The sequence below is a fragment of the Aulonocara sp. 'chitande type north' Nkhata Bay genome, linkage group LG3 (assembly GCF_057382095.1).
Source record: "Aulonocara sp. 'chitande type north' Nkhata Bay isolate Kocher_YH1m ecotype deep benthic linkage group LG3, A_spYH_male_GT1.1, whole genome shotgun sequence".
In the NCBI taxonomy this organism is placed as follows: Eukaryota; Metazoa; Chordata; class Actinopteri; order Cichliformes; family Cichlidae; genus Aulonocara; species Aulonocara sp. 'chitande type north' Nkhata Bay.
In genome coordinates, this window is record NC_141346.1 from 6,292,099 (window position 1) to 6,306,691 (window position 14,593).

The 14,593-nt window shown below is 41.7% G+C and overlaps 1 protein-coding gene across 1 annotated transcript in view; it reads left to right on the plus strand.

Annotated features, from left to right (window-relative positions):
• LOC147333672 (spermatogenesis-associated protein 20-like) overlaps positions 1–12,858 on the plus strand; it is a 58,038-nt gene extending 45,180 nt beyond the window's left edge. The window contains exon 16 of the mRNA XM_086268526.1: positions 9,910–12,858. Coding sequence (XP_086124652.1) covers positions 9,910–10,113 — 204 coding nt within the window. The 3' untranslated portion in view covers positions 10,114–12,858. The remainder of the gene's footprint in view (positions 1–9,909) is intronic.
• Positions 12,859–14,593: the final 1,735 nt, after the last annotated feature.

Below are 14,593 nucleotides of genomic sequence, written 5' to 3' on the forward strand. Positions count from 1 at the left end.
AGGAACTTTTCTGTCATTTAATTGTTTATCTGTTACTTAACTACTTTGGTGTAGTAAGAATGGCTATAGAGAAGATTTTTATCAGTTGTATAACTTCTAAAACTTTCTGCCCTCTTCATATTTTCCTTGCTTGCTGTCCTTGTCCTTGCTGGGCTGATTGTGGACCCTGGGCCTTATGTTTGACACACTTGATTAGACATTAAAATAGCTATATAAAATTAAAACAGTCATTTTTTGTGAAGTTGCAAGAAGAATGAAGTAGTTATTAGTACTAAAGTTAGAAATTAGTAGTTATTTTCTTTAACCCTCTAGGGTCGACGGATGCACGAGTGCGTCAAAATCACATGACCAATTTAAGACAACAAGATGCAACGATGCACAGCCTCCATTTCAACTTGTCAAAAGTGTGGACTGCAAACTATATACCAGTTTTTGAATTGTGTTGATAGGCCATGTAAAACGAGAGTTATGATAAAAGAAAAATACACGCTATGTTTGTGTCTGAATAAAATGGTATAAACAGTGTTTTCTAAGGACAGCGCTAGCAACCACTCTCCCCTTTGGAGCAAAAATTTTTTTTTTAAAGAAAAACACCCCTTTCCTATTGGTGTTAAAGTGTACCATGTCAACGAATCACAAAATTATATGTGGCATTTGGTTGTTTAGGAAGAGGGGGTAAGTTTTAGGAATGACACCAGATATGAGGTATGAGGGCTGTGCTGAAGAGAATGATACCAAACAAAGCAAGATGAACAGTTTTTAAAGGTGAAATATAGAAGTAAAATCAAAAGTACGGTAGTCAAAAACGGCCAATTATACCCTGGACCCCAGAGGGTTAATAACGCTTGAATAATTCAGTTCTGCTCACATTTTTTACAGCAGTATGAAGCTAAAATCTCAGTATACAAAGATATCCTGTAAACAGAATGGTGTTGTTGGAAAGGCTAAGAAAAATAATTGAAAACTCACTTTGTTCATTTTGTGCTGAAATTAAAAGACATACAAATATGTTCTAGCTGATCAATCTTTCACACACAGAGCTAGTATCCATACACGTGCTGAAATTCACACAATTTCCCATAGTGAATTAGAAAGAAGCAAAATTTTAGACCTTATTTCCAATTCTGGCCCACTGTACGACTGAGAGCTAATGAAACACCTCAGATGGAGTCCAGCAGTCTTTCATCTCACACATCCAGTTAGTGGCTAGTGGTTCTCAGGGGCACAGATGTACTGTTCATCTGCCTTCCAGTGACCCTGAGTGTAAAGCCACCTGAAACAAGAGCCAAGCTCTCTGTCAAGGATTAAATTAGTTACATCTGACAAGAATCTAGATTTCTTTTGGTTCAAAAAAAAGTTCATCTCTATTATTTTTTCTGCTTTTGCAAAAGCAAAACAGAATGTAAATCTTTTCTTATGAGTCGATATTGAGTATTGACAAAGGCCGATTATGATAATATAATATTTTTATTATAATTATTATTATATAATAATAATTTGCAGACATCTGTAGTATTCTGATTGATAATAATAATAATAATGGATTGGATTTATATAGCGCTTTTCAAGGCACCCAAAGCGCTTTACAATACCACTATTCAACAACCACATATTGTTGATGTAAGTTGATACAGATTTGAGCAGGTAAAATTCACCACAATATGCTTTGTTTAATCTATAAATATAATAATTTACAGTATATTAGAATAACCTTCAGTACACTTTTGATCAGGATATGTTTTTCAGTGCACACATAAACAAATATGTTGGACTGATTATCTCTATGCTGGACTATTGATGTTTGTTATTATCAGGTTTTATCGATCTTATAATTCCCTAAAAAGCCCCCAGCTTTGAGAGGATGAGAGTTCATTTTGCTTGTTTCTGTTTTCTCCCATATTAGTTTCTTGTCATTGGCTCCCAGTTAAATCCAGAATTGAATTCAAAATCCTTCTCGTCACATACAACATCTTGAATAATCAGGTCCTGTCATACATGCACATGATCCTAACAGAGCACTCTGGTTCCCAGAGTTTCTAAAAGTAGAGCCTTCAGCTGTCAGCTCCTCTCCCATGGAACCAGCTCCCAGTGTGACACCCTCTCTATTTTCAAGATTAGGTTTTTTTGATAGAGCTTGTAGTTGGGGCTAGATCAGATGTCCCTGAACCATCTTCTAGCTATGCTGCTTCAGGCTCAGAATGCTGAAGGACTTAATAGGATACACTGTGCACTTCTTCTCCGCTCACCTTTTTTACTCTTCACATATTTTTACGCCACTGCAGCATTAATTGTAGTCTCCTCTCTCCCTCACCCTGCTTTGTCCCGTCTCCCTATGTTGTGGTTTCATTTGTCTTCTCTTTTTCGTATCGTTTTCCTCTTACCCCCCCAAATGAATTATTATAAAGGTAAAACAGTGAAAGTTTGTCATGTCTGCTTTTCCTTCAGTGGACTTGTAGCCTCTCTCATTCACCACCACCCACATTGCTCCACCTCAGTCTGCAGCCCTCCTCGGCTCTGCTCCTCAGGCCTGAAATCAGTTCAGCTGATCTGCTGTGTATTTCACTTTTTTTTGCTCTGATTACTACTTTGGACTCTCTGCTCTGACAGTAGAAATCTGCCCAATTCTCTACACTTCCAGCCCCGGGTCAGCACCGTAGTAACCATTCATCTTTTATCTAACTACAGTGCCCTGTGTATTCATCTATCAATCACATCTAGCTGTTTCTTGCTCATGTGTCAACAATGCAGGTGTGCTGTAAATGTAAAGTGCAGCATTTTTACAGTGATTTCTGTTGGGGGTCAAATTCTCTTGGCGGCTTTAAGTAGAGGTGTTTGTAATAATTTGTCATTTTAGCCAGCACTAAAACACTGGATAAGTAATGAAGTATGAGATGATGAGTTTTATACACAGCTACATAAATGACCCTCTTGGTGGTTCTAATATTAACCAAACTAAAGCTAACCGTTGCCGTTTCAAACGTGTAGCACCAGGATGATTCTCCACCCGTGTTGTGGAGCCGTGCTTAACATTCTTCTTTAAATGTGAAGTAGGACACTTATGCATTTTGTGATGTCTTTGATATAATGTTCCCCGTTACATTAGTAAGGGAGGACCTTTGATTGGGCCTTTCCATACAACCAGATCTGCTCCACTGTGCCTCCAGAAAGATCACCCAATCGCTGAAATGTTACTGGAGTAATGAACGACATTCTTCCAAAAAGGTAAAGGTGATTCCTCAGAACATCTTTGTATGGATTTACAGTCATCCTTCCTTCTAAGGAGACAGACCCCCACCCCAGCATAACAGAGCCAGCAGATCCTCTCCATACAGGGGTCAAGGGTTCAAGTCTTTTTCCTTCATTAGTCACCCGCCTGTATATCTGGGATATTTCAGACTACTGGCCTCGTCCTTGTATCACTCATATGTCAGATTTTATCGCTTTAGCATTTCTAACTTGGCGTGACTTTTACGACATTAAAAAATGAGAATCTTCTTTCATCTTAAACACAACAGAAGCTGATGAAGTGTGCCGTAGGTGTCAGGGCCTGATTGAAGAGAGAGGCTGTTAATTCTGCTCAGATCCCAAGGCATTCTCACATCTTGCTGCAGACACAGTTAGATTTAGTGAAGAGGGTCCTGTAGAGACTGTCAGCAGCTGAAAACTGATGCCCAGCTTGACAAAAGACAGAACACACTGCCAGAACAGGCTCGCCCACTCATTCTAACTCGGGTCAGACGGCAAGTGTGTGTGTGTGTGTGTGTGTGTGTGTGTGTGCGTGTGTGTGTGCGTGCGCGTGCGTGCGCGTGCGTGCGCGCAGGCTTATTTTGTAGTTTTTTTCCTTATGTCTGTATTCGTAGCTCTTGTGTCAAGTAATGTGCATAATTTTGGACATTAGCTTGATTCCACATTTTCGTGTCAGTCTTTTTAATTCTCTGGATTTAAAAAAAACAAACTGGGAGAACATCAATGATATTGTCACATTTCAGTAACCTGCTGTGAAACTCCTGATATTCATGCACATGATAAGCTGATTTACACCCCCACCACTGCCACCCACCTAAACATTTCTGCACATTTAACACACCCTTCCTTTGACAGCAGTGGTCTTTGTGAGCAGGACAGTGGGAACTCCACACTGTAAAAACTGTTAAGCGTTAGCTTGAAGAAGACGAAACACCTCAAATATGAGGCGGTCCAAAATTTTAATCCATAGGAAAGCCTCAGATCCTCGTCAGAGCCCTTGTGTGTCATAACTGTTTTTGGAAGGATAAGGAAAGCTTCCAGATTCTTGCTTTTAATGTGGTGTAGGTGATCATATTTGGAGTCTGAGTTTAAACTGAATATTAAGCCTTGCATTAAAATGTGCACTTAGTTGAAGTGTGTTAACTGTTCTGGATATTATATAGTTAAGTGTAGAAAAAGGCAGATTTTGATCTCTGTGAAGAGTTTTAGCTCAATCCTGCTTAATGCTCCCAAATCAGCCGAATCCGTTCCCGTTTCTCTGACCTTCTCCTTCCTCTCAAATGTCTCCTGTCCAGTTTTCTTTCTGGCACACTCACCTCCTCTCATCCTTCTCTCTTGTTGAAAAGATAAATAAATGAACCCAAGGGTAAAGTTAAAGTCACTGGATGACTGGTGATATGAGCAGCACACTGTCACAGAATGTACGTAAAAGCGTGAATTTGTCTGTTTCTGTCCTGGGGCAGAAGTCCAGATGTCAGGTTGCAGTGATGACTGAGCAGCACACAGTGAGCATGCATGCATGTGTGTGTGTGCGTGTGTGCGTGCAAGTTGGACAAAACAAAAGTGAGAGGGATGGGGGAAGTAATTCTCTTCACGCTTGACTGCGTGTAGAACTGTGATTGCTCTTCCTCAGGTGTGACAGCGGCTCCTGAAAGCACGCATTCGATGCGATCATTGTGTGAGTTTAGCCCCCAAGTTGTGCGGATGCTAAGTATGATAAAATGATTTCCGAAGCTGCGTGTGTGTTTGCGAGTTGCTGTCAGCACAGGTACGGCATGTTCTTTTTAAATGTCTGAGCTCTTCTGCTTTGGCAGAATGAGAGATGTAGAGTGGGAGGGAGCTGTCAGTGTAGGGACATTTAACGGGTGGGAGGTGTGTGTGTGTGTGTGTGTATTTGTTTCAGGGTTGCCCAGTATGAGGGGATTAACCCTGTGGGAGTTTGCACTCTCATGTGTAGCCAACTGTGCTGTCTGCTACAGCTTCACACACACACACACACACACACACACACACACACACACAGACTTTGCGTTCAGTCCGTCACATCCACAAGCCTTCGTGTGTACATTCACACGTAATCTGGATCTGTCTGTCTCTGTTTCTTTGTTTCAGCTTCACACACACACACACACACACACACACACACGCACAGGTCGTTTCCAGCACCGAGGGGTCTGTGCAGATCGTGTTGTTGTGACACAGACAGACTACTGAGCGACCTTTAAGTTGAGGCCACGTGGCTGGATGTGGTCTGAACCCAGGGAGGGACGGCATGAAGCCAAAAGAAGAATCAAGTCAGGGTGGAAAAGGTTCAGTTTGGCAGGGAAATCCTCCTCTGGTCGCTATGACAACGGTCACACCAATATGAACACACTCCATCATGCTTCTTCCCAGTCTTCCCCTGATTTATTGCCCAAAAATGTTTGTAGACAGCTCTCTCCGGTGCTCGGTGTGATGTTTCCACAGTTTTCTGTTTTTTTAGTGCCAAAATTATTTATCATCTGAGCTTCTTCAAACACGTAAGCCTGCATGAATTTTGAGAAGATAAGATGTGGGCAGCATCCTTTCATGCTCCCCTTAAGGAAGAATTTTCTTTACCACACAGCATATTTAGTAATAGACACAGAAGTAGTTCAACACAGCAGCACGGTGGCACGGTGGTTAGCACTGTTGCCGCACAGCAAGAAGGTCCTGAGTTCAATTCCAACATCAGGCCGGGGTCTTTCTGTGTGGAGTTTGCATGTTCTCCCCGTGTTTGCGTGGGTTCCCTCCGGGTACTCCGGCTTCCTCCCACCGTCCAAAGACATGCAGCTTGTGGGGATAGGTTAATTGGATAATCCAAATTGTCACTAGGTGTGAATGTGTGAATGAATGTGAGTGTGAATGGTTGTTTGTCCCTGTGTGTTGGCCCTGCGACAGACTGGCGACCTGTCCAGGGTGTACCCCGCCTCTCGCCCTATGACAGCTGGGATGGGCTCCAGCGCCCCCCGCGACCCTGAAAAGGATAAGCGGAAGCGAATGGATGGATGGATGGATTTGAGCGGCGTAATCTATTGATAGTTTTTTGGCTTTTGAAGTGCAGATGGCTATCGGCACAAATGAGCATCTAAATGGCTGAGTGGAGCACTTGGGGAGCTCTGAGACAGCCAGTGAATGAGAAGGCTCATTGAGACGGGGTGAAGAGGATGCAAACAGTTCCGCATGGTGGCCCGGGTGAGTGCTGGCTGGCACGCTTACAGAAGAGGAGAGTCTCCTCCAGCAGACAATTTTGTCTAATGACTAAAGAACAATTAGCGATGAAAGCAGGATCGGGAGTACCTGTGTGCTCTAGTTTATTACAGCCACCTGTACATGTGGACATGTAACAGGGTGCAGCGTTATTGTACGGAGTGGATCACAGTACACGGATAAGCTCACATTAACATGTCCTACACACCCCCACGTGCACTCGCATACTACAGGTTGAATTAATCGGAATAATAACAATACATTATTGATGACTGTGTCAAAACAGCTGTAGATAGAAGACCAAAAACATACATCTGAAAGGCAAAGAGCAGGATTTCTGTTTATATCTATACTGTATATTGCAGTGCAGTGTCAGTGTGTGTATTAGCATTATTAATCAGTGTTAATAATGTGTGAAGTTGATTAATGTGCTTCACATTGCTGTATGCACTTCAGAGTTACTGCCTATTTCAATTTAAATATGGATGTTTCTAGCCACTGGGTAACCCATAGGAAGATGAAGGACCGTGATATTTTACTGTATCATTATTTATGTTTAATCCATACTTCATACTGATCATTATGTACTCTGTGAAGGGATGACATTTCTAATATTCCCAGATCACAGTTCTGATATATTAATGTTGTTTTATCACTGATACCAAAACAGTGTTTCGATCTTTTTATTAAATGCTTTGCTAGCAGCTCTAAGAGTTAGTACTGCAGCACAGCAGCATTTAAGGAATCACAGGGACAGCTGGGTAATGCTGATGATTAGCAGGTTTGTGTTTAACAGGTTTGCCATTAGAGTTGAGCATGTTAGCAAATTTGGACTAAATGCAAAGTACAGCTGACTTTGATGGGAATGATATTCATTGTCAACCATATAGTTGTGCAAAAGGGAAGTGTCGGAGGGTAACTGGACTCATTAAGATGCATCATCTAGGAATTATACATCTCTGTGAATTGTATCAGTATCTGAAAGTGACGACCTTAACAATTAGGAAAAAATCTATTAAAGACCTGACACAATATCAGAGAGATGCATCAGTTGTTTACTGAGCATTCAGCACAATGGTCTCTGTCAAATGGTGGCTGTCAAGAAGACATTCTGAAGGAAGGGAAACTGGGAGAAAAGGCTGAGGTATCCCACATTACACAAGATCTGGACTAACAGGACTAAACCAATGTCGGCAGGAAGTCAGCAACGATGTACAATAGTGAGTGTCTACAGCCATCTGTAAGACACGGTGGAGGCTCTGTCATGGTTTGGAGCTGTTGTTGGAGAACTTGTCAAAATTGATGCAATTTATCAATCTAGGAAAGTACTTTCAGATTTTGACCCACCATTCAATACCAACTGGGAAGGATGTGAATCGCAATGGCTGCATTTTTCAGCATGACAGTGTAAACACACGGTCAGTGCAGGAACAGCGAATCTGGATAGAAAAGCACACTATCGAACACTGTCAGTCATGGATTGGCCTCCCCGCCTGGACCTCAGCACTATTGAAGCAGTGCGGCATCTCGACAAAGAACACAACGAAAGGCAGTCGACCTCCAAAGAAGAGAAAGGGGACGTCTGGAGAACTATTCCTGAAGACCCATAAGACTACTTTGGGGGATTTCCTTACCTGGATGATTTTGCATACATCAAGATGTTCCTGAAGACTGCCTGAACAAACAACAGGAAAGCTTTCCTAAGATAGTTCAGGCTGTGCTAAAGGATAAGGTGGTCATTTGTCTTACTAGCAAACGTACAATTTATTATTGGAAAAACAAACAAGACCTGATTAAGTTCATCTGCTGTGTGGATAAAACAGTGCAGAGGTTTAACCTACCTGGCTCAAGCTTGTCTTAGATGTTTATATACTGCAGATACTCTGTCGATCATTCAAACCTGTAACCAGTGTTTGTTTCCTATACTGCCTCTGGTTGTCAGCTTATTATACCGACGGTCATGTCAGTCTACTCAAGAAGTTTCACCTCTACCCTCCTGCAGTCGTCCGATCTCGTCTCCTTTCTCCTTCCTTTTCTCATTTTTCCCTCCGCTCCTTGTTTGTATTGTCATTTCTCGCTCCGTTGTGAACCAGAGGTGGTGCAGGGCCAGGAGGAAATGACACGTGTCTGACAGGAAACCGCCCAGGGACCAGACAGGGCAGCTCTCTTTAACTTCGCTCTGCTGCCTGTCCAACACTGCAGTGACACACAGACATGCACAAAGACAGGCAGCCGGTTTTTCTCTCTCTGGTGACCTGAAGCCCAAATTCACATTCTTGTGAATACATACTTAAATTATTTGTTTGGGTTTTTGTCTTTTTTTAAAGCGTCATTGCTGCAGGCAGGACTGGTGAACCACGCATGTATCCCCCACACAGACACACACATAATAATTTCTTGACTTGGTGTGGGCATGACAGCATAGCAGCCACTTATTGAAGGGTTATTTTGGGTGAGTGTATGGGAGTAGTACAGCTGTATTAAAGGAATAAAGAGAGCAATCATGATCAGCACGAGGCCGCGCTGTGTGCCGAGATGATGCGTTGACACAGAAATGGTTTAAAGATGTAATTACACTGAACATCTTTCTCCCGGACAGTAACACTCTTCTTTAGTGACTGGACTGCTGCCACACAGATGGAAGTAACATAAAAATGACAATCCAATTACTCAAACCATTTTCACGCTTGGCCAAATGGCGACAACTGACTTTCTTTTTTTTTTTTTTTTGTATTAAAACAAATGGTTTCTATTTACTGTTCCAGCACTCGTTTGATTTTTCTGCTTCTCAGCTGTAATTCCTGTGTCCCACACACAGAATTCCAGTTTTCCATGATGCTAAAACAAAATGTGTGTATGCATTAGGAATTAGCATACAGGAGGGGCTAGCTTCACTGAAATCACTGCCTTTGAGCAGATGCACAATACTTCAACTCAGTTCACTTTTATTAATTTACAAGCATAACAGCATGTCTTCTGTTTGATGTCAGTGAGAGCAGCATACTAATATGGTCATATCAGGCACATGTCAGCATAGAAGCCACACCCCAGAGTAGAAGCCACACCCACCTGCTGTTCAAACCTTTTGTCTTTGAGGGACAGCCAATCAAAAGAAGCCTGATTTAAAGCGAAGACCATAGGAGTTAAAGTGGCTTGTTTGAGACAGAGGATGGTCTACCAAGTACTAGCTGGAGATGAGATGTTAACTATTTTAACTGGAGCTTGGATTGAGTTTAATTAACCTCTCTTAATCCCGATTTGTTAATTAGAGATTCAGCACGTACGCTTCTATATGCAAACATTATCCTAATCTTGAAGCATAAATGTTATCATAATGGCGAACTGATTTATGGTCAAAGAAATGTTTACTGCACCTTGTTGATCAGTTCTGTCCTTGTAATCTGATGCCACATACTTTTTGCTTGGCTCTTTCAGGTCTTGATGCTCGCTGATGGGGACACGGAGAGTTTCCTGTGCCAGCGCCTGCCCGTCCTCTCCTCCATGTCGCAGCTGCGCGGTGTAGCCACAGCCTACGTCTGTCAGGACTTCACGTGCTCTCTGCCCGTCACCGACCCACAGGAGCTCCGCCGGTTACTCCTGGACGGAACTAGGGCTGAACGATTATGGAAAATAATCTAATTGCGATTTTTTGCCCCAATATTGCGATTGCGATGCGATATGCGATTATTTTTTAAGGTCTTTGTCTTCTGTATTATTAAACAAAGACAAGCAATACATCATATAGTATGGCCAATACTATATTACATTAATTTTAAACTGTTCTTTCCTGGAAGACAGACCTCTGTTATGATGACATGAGGTGATGCATGAATTGATGACTGACATTTTTATTTAACTTCTTCAATCACAACAGTATATTTGAACATACACAATAGTTTATTTTTAGCTTACAAACATCTGAGCATAAAGTGCTGACAAGGAACCCTGGTGTAAACATTAAAATGAAAGTCAGTACAATGTGCAGATTGCAGAAATATACATAAAAAAAATCAGTGGCTTTACCACACTCAGTTTTTCGACATCTGTGAACTACTAGACAGTCATTCAATTAAAAAATAATATTAAATAAATAAAACTAATAAATAAAAAATACACACATCTTACTGATCTCTGCAGTCAGTAACATTACACATAAAGTGCAAACATAATAGCAATTGTATAAACACACACACAAACACGCCTTTAAAGTTTAAAGGCGTGAAATTGGACGGTCTAGTTCTGATTAGCGTCACCGCTGTCTCGGTGGAGTTTAATAAACTCGGCCGTCTGCTTCTTGCTATCTAAAATATAACCAGACACTGGCGTAAATTCTCGACTGTCTCATACTTCTGTTTAATAAGTTTTCTGTTTGACGTTTAGTCAGCTGTGTGAAAACCAAGGAGGAACCCACCCGGGGGATTAATAAAGTTTTATTTTATCTAATCTAATAACTTTAATCTCAGCCAAACCGATTTACTCACGAACAAACAAAACACTGAAAAAAGCCCAACAATAACATTTTTAGGTTGTCTAAGTGACTTATATATTACGTTTAACCCGAGCAGCGAAACTCCGCGGTGATCTGAAAATGATGTGCCGGGAGTTGTGCCGTTCTCGGCCGCATCAGTAACCCTCGAGCTCCCGGCTAGCTGTCGAGCTGGTGGGTAGCAGACGCCTCTGAAAACGTCGAAGCACTTTTGCAAATATGGGATATCTTGATAAACCGAGCAGATATTTGATGTTTACACAACTACTTTCTCGCCTGAAAATATGTTAAAAGTTTATTTTGTGACCCAGAAAGATTAGTATGAGTAATTTTAAAACTTAGTAGCGGCCACCATTGCTGGAAACTGGAGTTTGGCTGGGCCGCGCTATGAATTCTGGGATATGGTAGTAATTTGGACAGCCTTCGGCGCGTCGCTGTGACGTAATCGGTCTACAAATGCGGCCTCAGGAGGATGCAGCCCATGAATTGTATAATATAATCGCAGTATAATCGCAGCCTTTGCGGTTAGAAAATTGCACTTGATCATGTCGCGATATTATCGCAAATGCGATATATCGTTCAGCCCTAGACGGAACTACAAACACGCAGATAGAATGACAGCTGAATAAACTGACCGAGCATGTTATCCTCAAAAACTGCTCTTCTAAGACCTGCAGCTCAAGCCTAGTTCTTTTTTTGTTGGATGTGGCTAGTGAGTCCGGCTTTGCCATCACTGGATGGCGGTGCTTTAGCAGCTGATGTTGGTAGGGGTAGGGCTAAGGAATCTTGTTAGAGATTTTCTACATTATACATTATAACCAAATCTCTGTAATACAATATAATCAAGTGTGCCTTATATTCTAACCAAGTATGCCTTATATTTTCTTGTGTTCATATATTTTCACATAACCAAGCCTATTGTTGAAGAATCACCTAACCAAGTCTATTGTTAAAGGAAAACATGATGCATTCCTTACCTCAGTGTCTGAGATGTTTGACAAGCATGATATACTTCTGTATTCTTATCCCAGTGTGTGAAAGATCAGATAAGCTGATTTAATGTTTAACCTCTTCCCTGACAGTTAAAAGAGGAAGTACTATGTAACCCATTTTTGCCTTATAAATAAAGCAAGCAGCCTGTGCTCGTTGTGTGTGTCTTCTCAGAGAGACATTCACCCGTGCGCACATTTTCTAATTACACTCTGAGTCGGTCTGCAGTTGTCTCATTTCTCTTACTTGTGTTTGAACAAATGTCTACCCTTGACAAATCTTGAGGGTGTCGTCCTGCTAGCCATTCCACATCTGTTACTCCAGCCTGTTCTTTATCAGCAATACCAGGTATTACCTCAAATATCAGCTCCAGGTTTTAATTCAAATCAATGTGTAGAAATGCTCAGATGAGCTAAGCAACAGTGGCAATCTGAAAAACCTGTAGCAACTTTGCAAAAAGTTGTAGCTTTACCGTTACCCCAGAAGATCCCTAATAGAGGATAAACTGAGAGCCCTTTAAATGAACTGGGCCGATAACATTTTGCAGAGGGACCTCTCCGGCATGCGTTCCAGCTCCTGTGTTCACGACACACGGATTTGACAGAGGAGACCTGCCTGGCGGCGGTTGATTTGTGTGTAACCGTGTACATACATTTTATGATGCTTTTATCTGTGAGGAGCGAGTCTACTGAAACTGTTGCACAAAAGATCCGCCTTGTGAATGTTGTCTTTACCTTTAGACATCATAAAAAAACAGAGCATGTATATTCACAACCCCCGAATAATAAATCTATTTCTCCTACAAGCAGTGGGTGTTTGATTTTTGGATTGATGCTTCTGTTTTGTTTGAATGTGCTGCGTTATGTAATGCAGCTATAAAGGTGCCCAGAATAAGTGTCATTTTTGTGGTGTTCGTTTTTGTCTGTGACGTCCAAGATGGGGAAATTCCATGAAGGAGTGAGTGAGTCTGTCCCAGCAGCGTTTTTCTTCTCTGTACTATAAATACTCGTACAGAGAGAAGCCGTCAGTTGTGTATTCTCTTGCTGTCTGTTTCCCGCTGTAGGCTGGGCCAATGTAATGTAAACATTGTGTGAAACACTTGGGAGTGTGTGTATTACTGCGTGTGTTTTAGGGAGACACAGATGGACCGCCGATGTCGAGGCAGGCAAGTCTCTGAGGGTCGTCCTCTGGGCTGCGGAAGCAAAGCGAGAAGAAAAAGACGAGAGGAGAAATGCAAAGTTTCCGCAATGGTGGCGGCAGATTCGTGTCCTTCACCTCGCATCCACCGCTGTCCTTTAACAACACGCAGACCATCTGCACTTGTTTACTTTTGTCTCTGTACTTTTGTCAGCCAAGTCTCCGCCCTCCCCTCCTTTTTTTCGTGTCACCTTAAGATTGAGGAGGGATCATATTGGCAGACGGCTGCTTCTGTGGAAGAAGAAGTAGCCAAGAGGAAAACAAGGCTGTGGGGAGGAAGAACATGAGGCAGAGGGAGAGAGATTTGAATGAAATGTCCCAGCATCACTTTTCTTAACTTATCAGATTGTGAGCGGTTGTTCTTTCTGTCTGTTGAAACATTTGGATGCTCCTTTTCTTGTATTTCCACACCGCTCTCTCTCGCTTGCTTCCTTCTCCTCCCTTTCCTCTCATCTTCTCCCAGGATTGGACCCCTCTGTCTTGGTGGCATATACACACTGGCCATTCCACTGCTGTGCCATTGGCATTGAAAGCATGTTGGAGCCTCTGTCTCATTTATTGAATCCTAGTCTACAAGCACACACAGTCCCCCTCCTTCCATCACTCCTCTCATTATTGTTCTCCACTAATTGTTTTGATGAGCTGCACAAGCTAAATTTTAATTAGCACTGAGATTGGTGTTTGACCCCAGCTAACCTGACGGCCCGCTAATTATGAAGTTGTAATCTGCATGCCTCAGATCTTAGTCATGATATGAATGATAAACTTGTACATTTTGAGCAGCACCTTTGTAGAAAGAGGCTAAATGGAGTGCATACGCAAAAGGCATGACACAGTAATACAGCTGTGCACATAAAGGAAGAGATGTTTTAATAAGGTTTTTGTTAATCGTTTTTTTGAAAGATATTTTACTCATTTTTAAATAAAAATACTTAATCTGCACTTTTTAATTAAATTTTAATTGAATTTCTATAATATATCACAATTTATGAGATTTAGTTTCAAATCCACAAAAAAAGAAGACTGGTTTCTAAGTCTGCACATACAGAGGGAGGAAACAATTATGTGATCACCTGCTGAATTTGTTAACTTGCTCAGTCACAAAGAAATGAACAGTCTCTAATTTTTATGACAGTTTCATTTTAATAGAGAGAAAGAGAAAGAATATTGACCAAAAATCCAGAAGGAAAAACACATTACATAAAGGTTATGACACAAAGAGCTCCATTCCCACAGTCAAGCACGGAGCTGGAATAACATCTAAAGTCGGGGCTGTTTTTCCACCAAGGGTACGACAACTTCACCGCATTAAGGGGCCAATGGACCAGCATGTGGCGTAAAATCTAAAGATGGGTCTTCTAACATGACTAAAGAAGAAGCCCATTAAAGTTATAGAGTAGGCTAGCCAGTGTCCACACCTCAATCCTATAGAAAATCTTTGGAGGG